At 45.4% G+C, this 19958-nt stretch overlaps 1 protein-coding gene across 9 annotated transcripts in view; it reads left to right on the forward strand.

The window, feature by feature from the left end:
- para (sodium voltage-gated channel paralytic) overlaps positions 1–19958 on the forward strand; it is a 431083-nt gene that overhangs the window by 373525 nt on the left and 37600 nt on the right. For 8 of the 9 annotated variants that reach the window (XM_070099700.1, XM_070099707.1, XM_070099699.1 and 5 more), the window contains 3 exons: positions 12374–12525; positions 15844–16143; positions 18833–18955. In XM_070099700.1, the coding sequence (XP_069955801.1) occupies positions 12374–12525; positions 15844–16143; positions 18833–18955 (575 nt within the window). Of the gene's footprint in view, positions 1–12373; positions 12526–15843; positions 16144–17686; positions 17810–18832; positions 18956–19958 lie in introns of all 9 variants that reach the window. The other variant, XM_070099701.1, reaches the window with a different exon arrangement.

Genomic DNA, 19958 nt, shown 5'->3' on the forward strand with positions numbered 1-19958 from the left:
CATGTATATCCCTCACATGTATATCCCTTACACGTATATCCCTCACATGTATATCCTTCACATGCATATCCCTCACATATATATATGCCTCACATGTATATCCCTCACATGTATATCCCTCACATGTATATCCCTCACATATATATATGCCTCACATGTATATCCCTCACATGTATATCCCTCACATGTATATCCCTCACATGTATATCCCTCACATGTATATCCCTCACATGTATATCCCTCACATGTATATCCCTCACATGTATATCCCTCACATGTATATCCCTCACATGTATATCCCTCACATGTATATCCTTCACATGCATATCCCTCACATGTATATCCTTCACATGTATATCCCTCACATGTATATCCCTCACATATATATCCCTCACATGTATATCCCTCACATGTATATCCCTCACATGTATATCCCTTACATGTATATCCCTCACATGTATATCCCTTTCATATATATCCCTCATATATATCTCTCACATGTATATCCCTCACATGTATATCCCTCACATGTATAACCCTCACATGTATATCCCTCACATATATATCCCTCACATATATATCCCTCACATATATATCCCTCACATGTATATCCCTCACATGTATATCCCTCACATGTATATCCCTCACACGTATATCCCTCACACGTATATCCCTCACATGTATATCCCTCACATATATATCCCTCACATGTATATCCCTCACATGTATATCCCTCACATGTATATCCCTCACATATATATCCCTCACATGTATATCCCTCACATGTATATCCCTCACACGTATATCCCTCACATGTATATCCCTCACACGTATATCCCTCACATGTATATCCCTCACATATATATCCCTCACATGTATATCCCTCACACGTATATCCCTCACATGTATATCCCTCACATATATGTCCCTCACATGTATATCCCTCACATGTATATCCCTCACATTATCCCTCAAATGTATATCCCTCACACGTATATCCCTCACATGTATATCCCTCACATGTATATCCCTCACACCTATATCCCTCACATGTATATCCCTCACATATATGTCCCTCACATGTATATCCCTCACATGTATATCCCTCACATGTATATCCCTCACATTATCCCTCAAATGTATATCCCTCACACGTATATCCCTCACATGTATATCCCTCACATGTATATCCCTCACATGTATATCCCTCACATGTATATCCCTCACATGTATATCCCTCACATGTATATCCCTCACATGTATATCCCTCACATGTATATCCCTCACATATATAACCCTCACATATATATCCCTCACATGTATATCCCTTACATGTATATCCCTCATATATATCCATCACATGTATATCCCTCACATGCATATCCCTCACATGTATATCCCTCACATTAATATCCCTCACATGTATATCCCTCACATATATATCCCTCACATATATATCCCTCACATATATATCCCTCACATGTATATCCCTCACATGTATATCCCTCACATATATATCCATCACATGTATATCCCTCACATGCATATCCCTCACATGTATATCCCTCACATTAATATCCCTCACACGTATATCCCTCACATATATATCCCTCACATATATATCCCTCACATGTATATCCCTCACATGTATATCCCTCACATTAATATCCCTTAGGGAAGAGTGGCACATCAGTTGTAAGGTTCACAGGGAAGAGTGGCACATCAGTTGTAAGGTTCACAGGGAAGAGTGGCACATCAGTTGTAAGGTTCACAGGGAAGAGTGGCACATCAGTTGTAAGGTTCACAGGGAAGAGTGGCACATCAGTTGTAAGGTTCACAGGGAAGAGTGGCACATCAGTTGTAAGGTTCACAGGGAAGAGTGGCACATCAGTTGTAAGGTTCACAGGGAAGAGTGGCACATCAGTTGTATGGTTCACAGGGAAGAGTGGCACATCAGTTGTAAGGGTCACAGTCCTATGTATTCAGCGTTGATTAAGGGTCATAATGACAATAATAATGTCAGGGTGATCATTATTGTACTTGTTTTTCCTGGCTTCTTTCCTTGTTTGAACGGCTCTTGATCCAAGTGATTGGAGGTTTCTTCTCCCCTTCCTCGGATCAAAGCTGATTGCCTCCCCGTCCTCCAGGTGCTGTGTGACTCCCCCTGCGGGTTTAGCGCTTTACCCTCTCAGGGAATTTCTGTTGCTCTTTGTTGCTTTCGGCTGTGGCTGTCTGTTTTAAATCGTCAGCTGTCAGCAGGCTGACATGGCAGGAGTTACACTGTGATGATCAGCTGACAGGTCACGTCACTCATGACCAGCTGTCAGCAGGCTGACAGGTCACGTCAGTCATGACCAGCTGTCAGCAAGCTGACAGGTCAAGTCAGTCATGACCAGCTGTCAGCAGGCTGACAGGTTACGTCAGTCATGACCAGCTGTCAGCAGGCTGACAGGTTACGTCAGCCATGACCAGCTGTCAGCAGGCTGACAGGTTACGTCAGTCATGACCAGCTGTCAGCAGGCTGACAGGTTACGTCAGTCATGACCAGCTGTCAGCAGGCTGACAGGTCACGTCAGTCATGACCAGCTGTCAGCAGGCTGACAGGTCACGTCACTCATGACCAGCTGTCAGCAGGCTGACAGGTCACGTCAGTCATGACCAGCTGTCAGCAGGCTGACAGGTCACGTCAGTCATGACCAGCTGTCAGCAGGCTGACATTGCAGGAGTTACACTGTGATGATCAGCTGACAGGTCACGTCACTCATGACCAGCTGTCAGCAGGCTGACAGGTCACGTCACTCATGACCAGCTGTCAGCAGGCTGACAGGTCACGTCACTCATGACCAGCTGTCAGCAAGCTGACAGGTCACGTCACTCATGACCAGCTGTCAGCAGGCTGACAGGTCAAGTCAGTCATGACCAGCTGTCAGCAGGCTGACAGGTCACGTCAGTCATGACCAGCTGTCAGCAGGCTGACAGGTCACGTCAGTCATGACCAGCTGTCAGCAGGCTGACAGGTCACGTCAGTCATGACCAGCTGTCAGCAGGCTGACAGGTCACGTCAGTCATGACCAGCTGTCAGCAGGCTGACAGGTCACGTCAGTCATGACCAGCTGTCAGCAGGCTGACAGGTCACGTCAGTCATGACCAGCTGTCAGCAGGCTGACAGGTCACGTCAGTCATGACCAGCTGTCAGCAGGCTGACAGGTCAAGTCAGTCATGACCAGCTGTCAGCAGGCTGACAGGTTACGTCAGTCATGACCAGCTGTCAGCAGGCTGACAGGTCACGTCAGTCATGACCAGCTGTCAGCAGGCTCACAGGTCAAGTCAGTCATGACCAGCTGTCAGCAGGCTGACAGGTCACGTCAGTCATGACCAGCTGTCAGCAGGCTGACAGTTTGCACGCAGACATATAGATATTAGAGTGAAATATAAGAATATGTCCGCTGAGAGATGTGTAACAAGTTAGTGTGCATTATCCTGTTCTTGTTTCTTGTACTCGTTAGTACTCTGTTACTACATCTTATCTACACTCTCACTTACACCCCTGCAACTCTCACTTACACCCCTGCAACTCTCACTTACACCCCTGCAACTCTCACTTACACCCCTGCAACTCTCACTTACACCCCTGCAACTCTCACTTACACACCTGCAACTCTCACTTACATCCCTGCAACTCTCACTTACATCCCTGCAACTCTCACTTACACCCCTGCAACTCTCACTTACACCCCTGCAACTCTCACTTACACCCCTGCAACTCTCACTTACACCCCTGCAACTCTCACTTACACCCCTGCAACTCTCACTTACACCCCTGCAACTCTCACTTACATCCCTGCAACTCTCACTTACACCCCTGCAACTCTCACTTACACCCCTGCAACTCTCACTTACACCCCTGCAACTCTCACTTACACCCCTGCAACTCTCACTTACATCCCTGCAACTCTCACTTACACCCCTGCAACTCTCACTTACACCCCTGCAACTCTCACTTACACCCCTGCAACTCTCACTTACATCCCTGCAACTCTCACTTACACCCCTGCAACTCTCACTTACACCCCTGCAACTCTCACTTACACCCCTGCAACTCTCACTTACACCCCTGCAACTCTCACTTACACCCCTGCAACTCTCACTTACACCCCTGCAACTCTCACTTACACCCCTGCAACTCTCACTTACACCCCTGCAACTCTCACTTACACCCCTGCAACTCTCAATTACAACCCTGCAATTCTCACTTACACCCCTGCAACTCTCACTTACACCCCTGCAACTCTCACATACACCCCTGCAACTCTCACTTACAACCTTGCAACTCTCACTTACACCCCTGCAACTCTCACTTACACCCCTGCAACTCTCACTTACACCCCTGCAACTCTCACTTACAACCCTGCAACTCTCACTTACACCCCTGCAACTCTCACTTACAACCCTGCAACTCTCACAACCCTGCAACTCTCACTTACACCCCTGCAACTCTCACTTACACCCCTGCAACTCTCACTTACACCCCTGCAACTCTCACTTACAACCCTGCAACTCTCACTTACAACCCTGCAACTCTCACTTACAACCCTGCAACTCTCACTTACACCCCTGCAACTCTCACTTACACCCCTGCAACTCTCACTTACACCCCTGCAACTCTCACTTACAACCCTGCAACTCTCACTTACAACCCTGCAACTCTCACTTACAACCCTGCAACTCTCACTTACAACCCTGCAACTCTCACTTACACCCCTGCAACTCTCACTTACACCCCTGCAATTCTCACTTACAACCCTGCAACTCTCACTTACAACCCTGCAACTCTCACTTACAACCCTGCAACTCTCACTTACAACCCTGCAACTCTCACTTACACCCCTGCAACTCTCACTTACAACCCTGCAACTCTCACTTACACCCCTGCAACTCTCACTTACAACCCTGTAACTCTCACTTACAACCCTGCAACTCTCACTTACAACCCTGCAACTCTCACTTACAACCCTGCAACTCTCACTTACACCCCTGCAACTCTCATTAAGACCCCTGCAACTTTCACTTACACCCCTGCAACTCTCACGTACACCCCTGCAACTCTCACTTACACCCCTGCAACTCTCACGTACACCCCTGCAACTCTCACGTACACCCCTGCAACTCTCACTTACACCCCTGCAACTCTCACGTACACCCCTGCAACTCTCACTTACACCCCTGCAACTCTCACGTACACCCCTGCAACTCTCACTTACACCCCTGCAACTCTCACGTACACCCCTGCAACTCTCACACCCCTGCAACTCTCACTTAGTCCCCTACAACTCTCACTCAGTCCCCTACAATTCTCACTCAGTCCCCTACAACTCTCACTTAGACCCCTGCAACTCTCACTTACACCCCTGCAACACTCACTCAGTCCCCTTCAACTCTCACTTACACCCCTGCAACACTCACTCAGTCCCCTTCAACTCTCACTTGCACCCCTGCAACTCTCACTTACACCCCTACAACTCTCACTTACAAACCTGCAACTCTCACTCAGTCCCCTACAACTCTCACTTAGACCCCTGCAACTATCACTTACACCCCTACAACTCTCACTTACACCCCTACAACTCTCACTCAGTTCCCTACAACTCTCACTCAGTCCCCTACAACTCTCACTTAGACCCATGCAACTCTCACTCAGTCCCCTACAACTCTCACTCAGTCCCCTACAACTCTCACTTAGACCCCTGCAACTCTCACTCAGCCCCCTGCAACTCTCACTTAGACCCCTGCAACTCTCACTTAGACCCCTGCAACTCTCGCTCAGTCCCCTACAACTCTCACTTAGACCCCTGCAACTCTCACTTACACCCCTGCAACTCTCACTTAGACCCCTGCAACTCTCACTTAGACCCCTGCAACTCTCACTTAGACCCCTGCAACTCTCACTTAGACCCCTGCAACTCTCACTTAGACCCCTGCAACTCTCACTTAGACCCCTGCAACTCTCACTTACACCCCTGCAACTCTCACTTACACCCCTGCAACTCTCGCTTACACCCCTGCAACTCTCACTTACACCCCTGCAACTCTCACTTAGACCCCTGCAACTCTCACTTATACCCCTGCAACTCTCACTTAGTCCCCTACAACTCTCACTTACACCCCTGCAACTCTCACTTAGACCCTTGCAACTCTCACTTAGTCCCCTACAGCTCTCACTTACACCCCTGCAACTCTCACTTAGACCCCTGCAACTCTCACTTAGTCCCCTACAACTCTCACTTACACCCCTGCAACTCTCACTTACACCCCTGCAACTCTCACTTACACCCCTGCAACTCTCACTTAGTCCCCTACAACTCTCACTTACACCCCTGCAACTCTCACTTACACCCCTGCAACTCTCACTTAGACCCTTGCAACTCTCACTTAGACCCCTTCAACTCTCACTTAGACCCCTGCAACTCTCACTTAGACCCCTGCAACTCTCATTAAGACCCCTGCAACTCTCACTTACACCCCTGCAACTCTCACTTACACCCCTGCAACTCTCACTTAGACCCCTGCAACTCTCACTTAGATCCCTGCAACTCTCACTTAGACCCCTGCAACTCTCATTTAGACCCCTGCAACTCTCACTTACACCCCTGCATCTCTCACTTACACCCCTGCAACTCTCACTTAGACCCCTGCAACTCTCACTTAGACCCCTGCAACTCTCACTTAGACCCCTTCAACTCTCACTTCAACTCTCACTCAGTCCCCTACAACTCTCACTCAGCCCCCTACAACTCTCACTCAGTCCCCTACAACTCTCACTCAGTCCCCTACAACTCTCACTCAGTTTCCTATAACTCTCACTCAGTCCCCTACAGCTCTCACTCAGTCCCCTACAACTCTCACTCAGTCCCCTACAACTCCCACTCAGTCCCCTACAACTCTCACTCAGTCCCCTACAACTCTCACTCAGTCCCCTACAACTCTCACTCAGTCCCCTACAACTCTCACTCAATCCCCTACAACTCTCACTCAATCCCCTACAACTCTCACTCAATCCCCTACAACTGTCACTCAGTCCCCTACAACTCTCACTCAGTCCCCTACAACTCTCACTCAATCCCCTACAACTCTCACTCAGTCCCCTACAACTCTCACTCAATCCCCTACAACTCTCACTTAGTCCCTTACAACTCTCACTCAGTCCCCTACAACTCTCACTCAGTCCCCTACAACTCTCACTCAGTCCCCTACAACTCTCACTTAGACCCCTGCAACTCTCACTCATTCCCCTACAACTCTCACTTACACCCCTGCAGCTCTCACTCAGTCCCCTACAACTCTCACTTAGACCCCTGCAACTATCACTTACACTCCTACAACTCTCACTTACACCCCTACAACTCTCACTCAGTTCCCTACAACTCTCACTCAGTCCCCTACAACTCTCACTTAGACCCATGCAACTCTCACTCAGTCCCCTACAACTCTCACTCAGTCCCCTACAACTCTCACTTAGACCCTTGCAACTCTCACTTAGTCCCCTACAGCTCTCACTTACACCCCTGCAACTCTCACTTAGACCCCTGCAACTCTCACTTAGTCCCCTACAACTCTCACTTACACCCCTGCAACTCTCACTTACACCCCTGCAACTCTCACTTAGTCCCCTACAACTCTCACTTACACCCCTGCAACTCTCACTTAGACCCCTGCAACTCTCACTTAGACCCCTGCAACTCTCACTTAGACCCCTGCAACTCTCACTTACACCCCTGCAACTCTCACTTACACCCCTGCAACTCTCACTTAGACCCCTGCAACTCTCACTTACACCCCTGCAACTCTCACTTAGACCCCTGCAACTCTCACTTACACCCCTGCAACTCTCACTTAGTCCCCTACAACTCTCACTTACACCCCTGCAACTCTCACTTACACCCCTGCAACTCTCACTCAGTCCCCTACAACTCTCACTTAGACCCCTGCAACTCTCACTTAGACCCCTACAACTCTCACTTAGACCCCTACAACTGTCACTTAGACCCCTGCAACTCTCACTTACACCCCTGCAACTCTCACTTAGACCCTTGCAACTCTCACTTAGACCCCTTCAACTCTCACTTAGACCCCTGCAACTCTCACTTAGACCCCTGCAACTCTCATTAAGACCCCTGCAACTCTCACTTACACCCCTGCAACTCTCACTTACACCCCTGCAACTCTCACTTAGACCCTTGCAACTCTCACTTAGACCCCTTCAACTCTCACTTAGACCCCTGCAACTCTCACTTAGACCCCTGCAACTCTCATTAAGACCCCTGCAACTCTCACTTACACCCCTGCAACTCTCACTTACACCCCTGCAACTCTCACTTAGACCCCTGCAACTCTCACTTAGACCCCTGCAACTCTCACTTAGACCCCTGCAACTCTCATTAAGACCCCTGCAACTCTCACTTACACCCCTGCAACTCTCACTTACACCCCTGCAACTCTCACTTACACCCCTACAACTCTCACTTACAAACCTGCAACTCTCACTTACACCCCTGCAACTCTCACTTATACCCCTGCAACTCTCACTTAGTCCCCTACAACTCTCACTTACACCCCTGCAACTCTCACTTAGACCCTTGCTACTCTCACTTAGTCCCCTTCATCTCTCACTTACACCCCTGCAACTCTCACTTAGACCCCTGCAACTCTCACTTAGACCCCTGCAACTCTCACTTACACCCCTGCAACTCTCACTTACACCCCTGCAACTCTCACTTACACCCCTGCAACTCTCACTTACACCCCTGCAACTCTCACTTACACCCCTGCAACTCTCACTTAGACCCCTGCAACTCTCACTTAGAACCCTGCAACTCTCACTTAGACCCCTGCAACTCTCACTTAGACCCCTGCAACTCTCACTTAGACCCCTGCAACTCTCACTTAGACCCCTGCAACTCTCACTTAGACCCCTGCAACTCTCACATAGACCCCTGCAACTCTCACTTAGACCCCTGCAACTCTCACTTAGAACCCTGCAACTCTCACTTAGAACCCTGCAACTCTCACTTAGACCCCTGCAACTCTCACTTAGACCCCTGCAACTCTCATTAAGACCCCTGCAACTCTCACTTACACCCCTGCAACTCTCACTTACACCCCTGCAACTCTCACTTACACCCCTGCAACTCTCACTTACACCCCTGCAACTCTCACTTAGACCCCTGCAACTCTCACTTAGACCCCTGCAACTCTCACTTAGACCCCTTCAACTCTCACTTAGACCCCTGCAACTCTCACTTAGACCCCTGCAACTCTCACTCAATCTCCTACAACTCTCACTCAGTCCCCTACAACTCTCACTCAATCCCCTACAACTCTCACTTAGACCCCTGCAACTCTCACTCAGTCCCCTATAACTCTCACTCAATCCCCTACAACTCTCACTTAGACCCCTGCAACTCTCACTCAGTCCCCTATAACTCTCACTCAATCCCCTACAACTCTCACTTAGACCCCTACAACTCTCACTCAGTCCCCTACAACTCTCACTCAGTCCCCTACAACTCTCACTCAATCCCCTACAACTCTCACTCAGTTCCCTGCAACTCTCACTCACTCCCCTACAACTCTCACTCAGTTTCCTACAACTCTCACTCAGTCCCCTACAACTCTCACTCAATCCCCTACAACTCTCACTCAGTCCCCTACGATTCTCACTCAGTCCCCTACAACTCTCACTCAGTCCCCTACAACTCTCTCTCAGCCCCCTACAACTCTCACTCAGTCCCCTACAACTCTCACTCAGCCCCCTACAACTCTCACTCAGTCCCCTACAACTCTCACTCAGTCCCCTACAACTCTCACTCAGTTTCCTATAACTCTCACTCAGTCCCCTACAGCTCTCACTCAGTCCCCTACAGCTCTCACTCAGTCCCCTACAACTCTCACTCAGTCCCCTACAACTCTCACTCAGTCCCCTACAACTCTCACTCAGTCCCCTACAACTCTCACTCAGTCCCCTACAACTCTCACTCAGTCCCCTACAACTCTCACTCAGTCCCCTACAACTCTCACTCAATCCCCTACAACTCTCACTCAGTCCCCTACAACTCTCACTCAATCCCCTACAACTCTCACTCAGTCCCCTATAACTCTCACTCAGTCCCCTACAACTCTCACTCAATCCCCTACAACTCTCACTCAGTCCCCTACAACTCACTCTGTCCCCTACAACTCTCACTCTGTCCCCTACAACTCTCACTCAGCCCACTACAACTCTCACTCAGTCCCCTAAAGCTCTCACTCAGTCCCCTACAACTCTCACTCAGTCCCCTACAACTCTCACTCAGTCCCCTACAACTCTCACTCAGTCCCCTACAACTCTCACTCAATCCCCTACAACTCTCACTCAATCCCCTACAACTCTCACTCAATCCCCTACAACTCTCACTCAGTCCCCTACAACTCTCACTCAGTCCCCTACAACTCTCACTCAATCCCCTACAACTCTCACTCAGTCCCCTACAACTCTCACTCAGTCCCCTACAACTCTCACTCAGTCCCCTACAACTCTCACTCAGTCCCCTACAACTCTCACTCAGTCCTCTACAACTCTCACTCAGTCCCCTACAACTCTCACTCAGTCCCCTACAACTCTCACTCAGTCCCCTACAACTCTCACTCAGTCCCCTACAACTCTCACTCAGTCCTCTACAACTCTCACTCAGTCCCCTACTCTCACTTAGTCCCCTACAACTCTCACTCAGTCCCCTACAACTCTCACTCAGTCCCCTACAACTCTCACTCAGTCCCCTACAACTCTCACTCAGTCCCCTACAACTCTCACATTGTCAGTCTGCTCAGACGTTTAAAAATAAAGTTGCAGAGCCAAGAACAATGACCCTCAAGAATCATTTTCTCCAGGTCACAGTAGTCGAGGTCAGGTCTTAGTAATTCAATTCAGGGTTAAATCAGTCGAGGTCATGTAATATATATGTATATATATATATATATATATATATATATATATATATATATATATATATATATATATATATATATATATATATATATATATATATATATATATATATATATATATATATATATATATATATATATATATATATATATATATATATATATATATATATATATATATATATATATATATTTATATATATATATATATATATATTTATATATATATATATATATATATATAAATATATATATATATATATGCGGCTGTCAGACAATTGTCGCTTGAGGTTGCTTTACAGCTTAGACCTACTTTCTCTACTTTAGACTTACTTTGCCTAATTTAGACCCTCCTTGCCTATTTTAGGACTATTTTGCCTTAAAGAGCAGTGCTTTTGTTATATAAGCCTTAGTTGCAGAGCACTCTGTAGATCACGCGATGCAGGACTCCTCAACTAGTCACTACCCTATAGTGAAGCTGCGCATCCAATCGAGAATCATTTTTTTATGGGTCACTAGTATAATAATTCCAGATGTAGGAAAAGTTTGTCACTTGGGTTGAAAAATATTGGTTTGGAGAGCCTTTCAAATTCCTGATTTTCACCAATCATGAATTTCGTTATTGTATTCATGGGGAAGCGTTAAACTTGTAGGGGCCATACTGTGCCAGAGTACCGAGAGGTGCTTTATTTCCTTAGGTTAAGAACCCTTTGTATAAGAACCTCTTTGTGTCGTTAATTCTCGGTCCACCTACTGAGTTGAATCTGCTGTTGCTGCTACTGCTGCTACTGCTGCTGCTGCTGCTGCTGCTGCTGCTGCTGCTGCTGCTGCTGCTGCTGTTGCTGTTGTTGCACGTCAGATGTTTTTCTTACAGCTTCCTTATGTGATATAGTTCATGTGAGTGCAACATCTGGGCAGACTGCCACCAAAGCCACACCACCAAACGCCTTCTGCTTGATTTCAAGAGCGTACTGCCCACACAAATGAAAACAAAGACACACGTAGCAAAACAATCCTTTATTCAGGACAACGTTTCGCTCTTTAGACATGTTGCCCCAGTGAAGGCCTGTCATGCCACGTGCGTCTCTTCTATATACAATCTTAAGGTCACCTTTCACCCTTCCTGCCTCCATCCTCAGGTATTCCAAACACACACACAGATGCAGTGTAATGAGGTCCTTTATTGACAACGTTTCGCTCTGCGCAGTGGTCTTTATCAAGTCACTGAAGGGTCTCGTAAAGGATCTCATTACCCTTCACTTCTGTCTGTTTTCCATCGTATCGCCATTTTATAGTATATCTCTCAATCTTCGGTTCTTAATACGTAGTCTCACCACGCCCAGACCCTCCCTTACTCTCCAGCCCGAAGTCAAGGTAGCTTCTTTTCTTGCAGATTTCCAGGGTTCCAGCGGAGACGAGGAGGTCATCGAAGATGAGGATCAAGAGCCTGGTGGCCCCGTGATGGACACAGGCAGCGATGTCATTCTAGATTACCCTTCAGACTGCTTCAAGGAAGCGTGTTACGTCAAGTGCCCGTGGTGTGCGGTCAGTATCTCTCCCCCCGAATTATTCTTAATCAGTACAGCTGTATAGCCCTTGTGGTTTAGCGCTTCTTTTTGATTATAATAATAATTAATCAGTACAACACATTCATGTACAACTCTTGGATGTGAAGTTGGAGACACTTGGGTAACATTTGGGAATCTTTGTTGCGGGAACTTTTCGCCAGCCAGTGGCTTCTTCAGTCTAATACAGTGAAAGGTGAGGAGGAGGAGTTTGAAGTAATCGGTCCCTCAGGGACTGATTACCTCAAACAGCTTCTCAGCTGTCACCTTTCTCTGCATTGGACTGAAGAGGCCACTGATTGGGTAAAATGTTTTTAGAATAAATATACACGTATGTTACACGAGTGTCTCATTTATCACTTTTACTATGCGACATGTCGCCCTAAATTGTTTTGATCAAAAATATGTTTCGTCCTGATTAGTTTCGCCAAGTGTTGTCAGAACGACATTTCACCCAGGATAGTTTTACCAAGGTCCTGAAGAAGTACTAAACCCGTAAGGGCTGTACAGCGACTGGGCAGTGCGAGGCAATCAGGTTAGATCCGAGGAAGGGAAGGATTAGATCCAGTTTCTTGGATCAAGAGCCCACCCACCGGCATCAAGGCACCTCCCCTTATCTGGAGCATCTTTAGGAATTAGCTGGTGAAGATACTGATGAAGGGCTCTTGATCAGGGGAATTGGAGTTAACCCTCCTCTTCCTCGGATCAGACCTAATTACGTCCAGTTTATCCAGGCGATGTTTGACTAAGGAAAAAGACACGGAACGGGTGGGGGGTTAAACTAGGAGTTTAGACCTATGCAAAGAATAGGTTTAAGTAATTTATGATCGACTAGGCCTGGTTATGTCTTCGTCTCAAAGATATTGACAGTCAAATGACATCCACCACACATCTGTTTGCCGGATAGAAAAATCATCTACGTTGAATCTTACGCATATCTTGAAGCTTACGTTCAGTCTTAGAGATATCTTGAAGCTTACGTTCAGTCTTAGAGATATCTTGAAGCTTACGTTCAGTCTTAGAGATATCTTGAAGCTTACGTTCAGTCTTAGAGATATCTTGAAGCTTACGTTCAGTCTTAGAGATATCTTGTAGCTTACGTTCAGTCTTAGAGATATCTTGAAGCTTACGTTCAGTCTTAGAGATATCTTGAAGCTTACGTTCAGTCTTAGAGATATCTTGAAGCTTACGTTCAGTCTTAGAGATATCTTGTAGCTTACGTTCAGTCTTAGAGATATCTTGAAGCTTACGTTCAGTCTTAGAGATATCTTGTAGCTTACGTTCAGTCTTAGAGATATCTTGAAGCTTACGTTCAGTCTTAGAGATATCTTGTAGCTTACGTTCAGTCTTAGAGATATCTTGAAGCTTACGTTCAGTCTTAGAGATATCTTGAAGCTTACGTTCAGTCTTAGAGATATCTTGTAGCTTACGTTCAGTCTTAGAGATATCTTGAAGCTTACGTTCAGTCTTAGAGATATCTTGAAGCTTACGTTCAGTCTTACAGTTGTCTTGTACCTTACGTACCCTTCAGTATATCCATCATACCACAACTAAATAAGAAATGCAAAGATATTCTAAATTCTCTTAGATATGTTGCTTCTTTTTGATTATTATAATAATTATAATAATAATAATAGATATGTTGTTGGCTGGGGCCCCAACTATGGTGCTAATATTAATTAATATTAACAAAGGAAAAATCTCTCTGGCCCTTGAAACTAATGCAAAATAAAGCCCTCAGAATTATTCTCGACTACCCTAAATCTGCAAACTTGCTATTACAAGTTTGTGAGTCAGGAAGGAGCTTGGTATTCATAGTATCAGTGATAGGATTATTGATATTAACACTGTATTCAGTATTAGAATGTTAAGAAATGAACCAGACACTGTCACTATGAATCTTACTAAATGTCTAGAAGTAAATACACTTAGATCTAAATGGGTTGTGAAAGCATGAACTGTATCACTATAGACAACAAGAACATTTCACCCCTCCATGGAAGATGTGTTCATTTAATATCACATACCTGCAAGTTCCTCCCAAGAAGATCATCACTGATATCTCTTCCTTAAATCACTTGTGAAGACAACTGCTCGAGAAGTAATTTACCGCTTAACTGTTAGTAATAATTTATCACAAGTTATATACTACACTGATGGATCTAAGCAGGAGTCTACTGGCAGGGCTGCATGTGCTCGTTACCACCTTCCTAGACAATAACGATAGGAACCATGTTGAATCAGGAATAAGAATTAGCAACTGGGCGTCTACACTGCAAACTGAATTGTTTGCCATCCTTATGACACCGAACTTGACTCTGTGATTATTACTGATTCTGTGTCATCACTGCAGAATCTTGACTCACATAATGACCAACAATATATTAATTGAAGAAGCCAGCCATAGATACTCCAAAAAAAAGAAATCCTAGAAAAGGGAATTAATGTACAATTGTTATGGATCCCATTACACATTGGATTACTCCTTCATGATAAAGTTTATAAATTAGCCAGAAAAGGACCATGAAGGAAAATGAAAAATATAACTTTAGTGTATCTGTGTTTAGCATTAAGAATAATGTTAAGAAAGAAGTAAATAATGAAACTGAATATTATAGGAATGCATTTAGAAGCCTGAGTAGATCTGTCACTCATGATAACATTAACCTAGATAAGTACTTTTATAGAGCAATTTACAGTGCGAACAGATTGACTGATGTTGTAGTAGCCAGACTTAGGCTTGATTACAAGCACTTCTGGCAGTTTATAAGACACACGCACGATGATCAAACTATATGCGAAGTATGTGGCCAGTGCTATGGTCACTATCTTGAACACTATGTGCATAATTGTCCATTTATTGAGGAATACAGAGATAGACAGTTTAATAACCTGTGATATGTTATAATATTTGTGAAAATAAGATACCAGACATTTTAAGCGAATCTCCTAAATTTGCTTGTAACAGGTAAGTCTTAACTGTAAATATAAATGTAGATATACTCCTGTTAACCTATGGATATGGATACACAAAAGCAAGAACATATGGATACACAAAAGGCCTAGTTACTAGGCCTTTTGTGTATCCATTTGCTCTTGCGCTACCGTCCACAGGCTGGATGTGGGGTGCACAGTAAACTAGCCACTTTGGTGGCAAAATGTAATCTAAGAATACAGTAATAATAATAATAATTATTATTATTAATAATAATAAAATATAATAGTATTAATAAATATTATATTAAGTAATGAAAATCAGTAGCAATAATAATAATACTTGTTGTTGGTGACTGTACAGGGTGACCCCGAGTCTCCGTTCTGGCAAGGGTGGGGACACCTCCGCTTGAAAACCTACCAACTGATCGAGAACAAGTACTTCGAGACGGCGGTCATCACCATGATCTTGCTGTCATCAATGGCCTTGGCCCTGGAGGACGTCTACCTCAAGGGACGCCCCATCCTCCAGGACGTGCTCTACTACATGGATAGGATCTTCACCGTTATCTTCTTTATTGAGATGTTGATCAAGTGGGTGGCTCTGGGCTTCGCCAAGTACTTTACTAACGCCTGGTGCTGGCTCGACTTTCTCATTGTCATGGTGAGTGTATTTCTTTGTAGGTTTGTGTGTATTCACGTATTTCCTATAGTTCTAGCATAAATACGTCTATAATTAATAACGCAGTTGCCTCTTGTTCCTACGAGATAATCCCATTCTCTCTCTCTCTCTTTCTCTCTCTCTCTCTCTCTCTCTGGCCTTATTCATTAATTTAACAGTTTCAGAGCGTCCATAGACTTGGTGTCAGGCACCAGATGGAACTTCTCTTCAATAACTTACTTATTTTTAACCATGAAAGTAAATACTATCACCATCCTTCCAATTCATTGTAAATACGCTTATCTTTTTTAAGGCAAAATTTTATTCATTTCTCTACGAGTGTAAACGACACATGTTATATTTTATTCACCTGCTCAACCCGGCAGCAGTTTGTGTTTTGAAGGATAATGTGTATGAAAGTTGGAAAAAGTTACTTGGAGTTATTAAAATAGGTAAAAGGGATGTGCATATTACAACAGAGGGAAGAGGGTGATTAATGGTTTATGAAAACCGACAAGTTGAAGATTGAGAAACTTATGTAATAAATGGGAATCTTTATTAATAAAGACTCCCATATGTTGTATAAGTGTCTCAATCTTCAGAGGCGGGGGGGGGGGGCTCTGAATGGGACCTAAATTCATAATATTTCACCTGTTGATGTATCTTTCAATATTGGTGGGTTTTTTAGCTTTTCATCCTACTTTTAACTAGTCAGGTTAATGTATCCTGACGTTACTTTAAGAATCTAATCATATCGCATTTGTCAGTTTTATCGTGATTAAAGTTTCTGGAACCATCTTCAAGTTAGCCACAGTTCGGAGAGGAATAAATAATTCAGGCTAAGCGCTAAACCCATGTGGGTCAAAATTACGAAGTCGTCCGTTGTGGCTCAGTTCTTCGATTGAGTAATGGCTGAGGATGAGCCGATACCTCTGAAGGTTCCTTTACGAAGTGTGGGTTACTTGTGAACTCTCTGATTTGAGTTACAGTGATTAGTGGTTATAATGAGTGTGTAGTAGCCAGCATGTGGTTGTGTGTGGTGGCCAGGAATGTGGTTGTGTATGGGGAGCGGGATGTGGTTATAGTGAATATGTGAAAATCAAGTGGCTTTGGTGAGGGTGCAAGAGCCCGGCAGAATATGATTGTGTTGAGTGTGTAGCATCCAGGATGTGGTTGTATTGAGTGTATAGGAGCTAGGATGTGGTTGTATTGAGTCTATAGGAGCTAGGATGTGGTTGTATTGAGTGTATAGGAGCTAGGATGTGGTTGTATTGAGTCTATAGGAGCTAGGATGTGGTTGTATCGAGTCTATAGGAGCTAGGATGTGGTCGTATTGAGTGTATAGGAGCTAGGATGTGGTTGTATAGTGTGTAGGAGCCAGGATGTGATTGTATTGAGTGTGTAGGAGCCAGGTTGTGGTTGTATTGAGTGTATAGGAGTTAGAATGCATTATCTGCATATATATAGACAGTGTGTAGGAGTGTTGGCATATGTGGGCGTGTGAGAGTGGGCATCGTCACTCCCTGTAACACACTTGGTCTTGTAGGTGTCACTGATAAACTTGGCTGCTATTTGGGCCGGAGCTGACGACATTCCAGCGTTCAGATCGATGAGAACGTTGCGCGCGCTGCGGCCCCTGCGCGCAGTGTCGCGCTGGGAGGGCATGAGAGTAAGTAGTGAGTGTGTGTATGTGTGGGGGGCGGTGAACTGGACCCCCTGGTAGTGGTGCTGAACGTGGGTAGACCCACCCCTCCTGCCCATGCTCGTCGACATCACCCACCTCACCGTCACAGTGGGTCTTGGTGATGACCGGCCGCATGGGCAAAGCCGCCTTGGTGTCCACCATCAGTGTTCGTTGAGTGTGTTCGCCGCCGCCGCCACAACCCTTCTGTCTGTTGGCCCCTTTCCCCTCCTTCCCGCTTTCTCGTATCCAGTCTTTTCTTACATTTCCATTATTCATTCTTCTCACCTACCTAATCCTTTCATAATCATTTTTTCCCAGTATTTTATAAATCCTTCATCCTTCTCCCCAGTCTTATTCTTCAGCAATGGTCCTTCGTTAGCCTCCCTATATTCTTTCAAGAATCTCAAACTTACACATCTCTGACCTTTAGATGTTAATAATGTCTTTATCAGAGAGATGGTCAGTCTGCAAAGATTATGATACAACAATGCCATATGTTTATTTTTTTTTCTTGATAATTTTAACTGTCCCTCGTAACATTTTCCTAGTGGCTTCACCGCCTCACCAGCCCCGAAGGTGAATGGTGAGGGGGCTCTTGAAGCAAGGAATTAAATCTGCCTTCCCCTTTCCTTGGTTCAAACCGATTAACTCCCATTCCTCAGGTACTGAATGACCTCTTGTGGATTTAGCGCTTCCTCGTAAATATAACAATTCTCCCTTACCAGCATCACCATAACGTCTGCGCCCTTTCACAGTTCCTCTCCAATTACAGTTATCTTTCACATTCCTCCTTTTCTCTCCTCCTACACAAACTTAGGTTGTGGAGAGTTTGGCCAGCAAGACTCGGGTTGTGGTGGGACTGTCTAACTAATATCTTTCCCTGTAGTGTACGGTGTTGACCGCTGGAGTGCTTCCCGGTGTTTTATATATCTTCTGTAGTGAGCGTCAAACCCCACCTTCCTGTCTCTCTATTTTCTATGTGTAACTCTTGTGGGCTCTGATTTCCAGGTGTCCTTGATTAACCTTGTGGCAACCCTGGCTGGAGCAAGCAAAATTCAGGCGTTCAAAACGATGAGAACGCTGCGCGCCCTACGACCCTTGAGGGCCATGTCCCGCATGCAGGGGATGAGGGTAAGTGGTGCCTGGCCATGTCCTACCAGGTGCCGCACGGCGCATGCCCTCTCCACTCCCCCCCCCCTCCTCCATCAACCTGCTACTTGACGATGCAGGTCGCCTTCTGCAGCATCCTCCAAGCAATGCTGTTGAACCCCTGCTGCCGCCCCCACCACCCTCCTCTCGCTAACTCCCCGCCCACAGCTCGCTCTGGGCCGTGATGACGGGGAGACTGCGGGGTCTGGCTGGCTCGGACGGAGGACTGAAGTTTACACGCCTCTAACTGATTTATCAGTGCCACTCGAACGAAATAGCGGCCTTTAGAGTGCCAGTTAAACATGAGTCTAGGGTCACAGTCCCAACGCATGTGCACTGGGCATGTAGCTAGCTGCATGGATCTATATCCAGATTACGCATGGCACATTTTTTAATTTATTCACTTTTAATCAAGCTTGGTTACTTACCAACAATCTCAGAATAAGGTTTCAAGTACATTTATAACTGATGCTATGAAGAGAACGTTTTCATGTAAGAAACTTGGAGCACAAAATGCTGATTCAGTTCTCACATTTGTCACTTGACTACAGCTTGTGTATATGGCGGCAGATTCTTGTCCACAACACCGCCACCCTCAGGTAAACTTCAGGGTCCATACGGCACAAGCCGTCATAACCCTTAATCATTATCATCAACAACGACAGCGTACATAAGTAATGTTATATCAATACTTTATGCACTACCTTAGTCATCTGAGATCTGACAAATCATAAAATCACACTCACAGTAAAAATAAATCTTGTTGGTCGCTTTAGCCGTCATTAACTGGTACACTTAAAACCTTTCTTTTTTTTAATTGTAGGTCAAGTCATTGTTTATGACTACTACTATTTGCACCAACACTACGTATGGTACCATTGTCGTCACAGATCACAGGTGACCAACCTTTCACGGTGATTTTAATTTCTTGGATGATGTACACAAGTAACATTGAAAGAACTTTCAGTGGAAGTTTAAGCTGGCG

The sequence above is a fragment of the Cherax quadricarinatus genome, chromosome 68, assembly GCF_038502225.1.
Source record: "Cherax quadricarinatus isolate ZL_2023a chromosome 68, ASM3850222v1, whole genome shotgun sequence".
NCBI classification, from domain to species: domain Eukaryota; kingdom Metazoa; phylum Arthropoda; class Malacostraca; order Decapoda; family Parastacidae; genus Cherax; species Cherax quadricarinatus.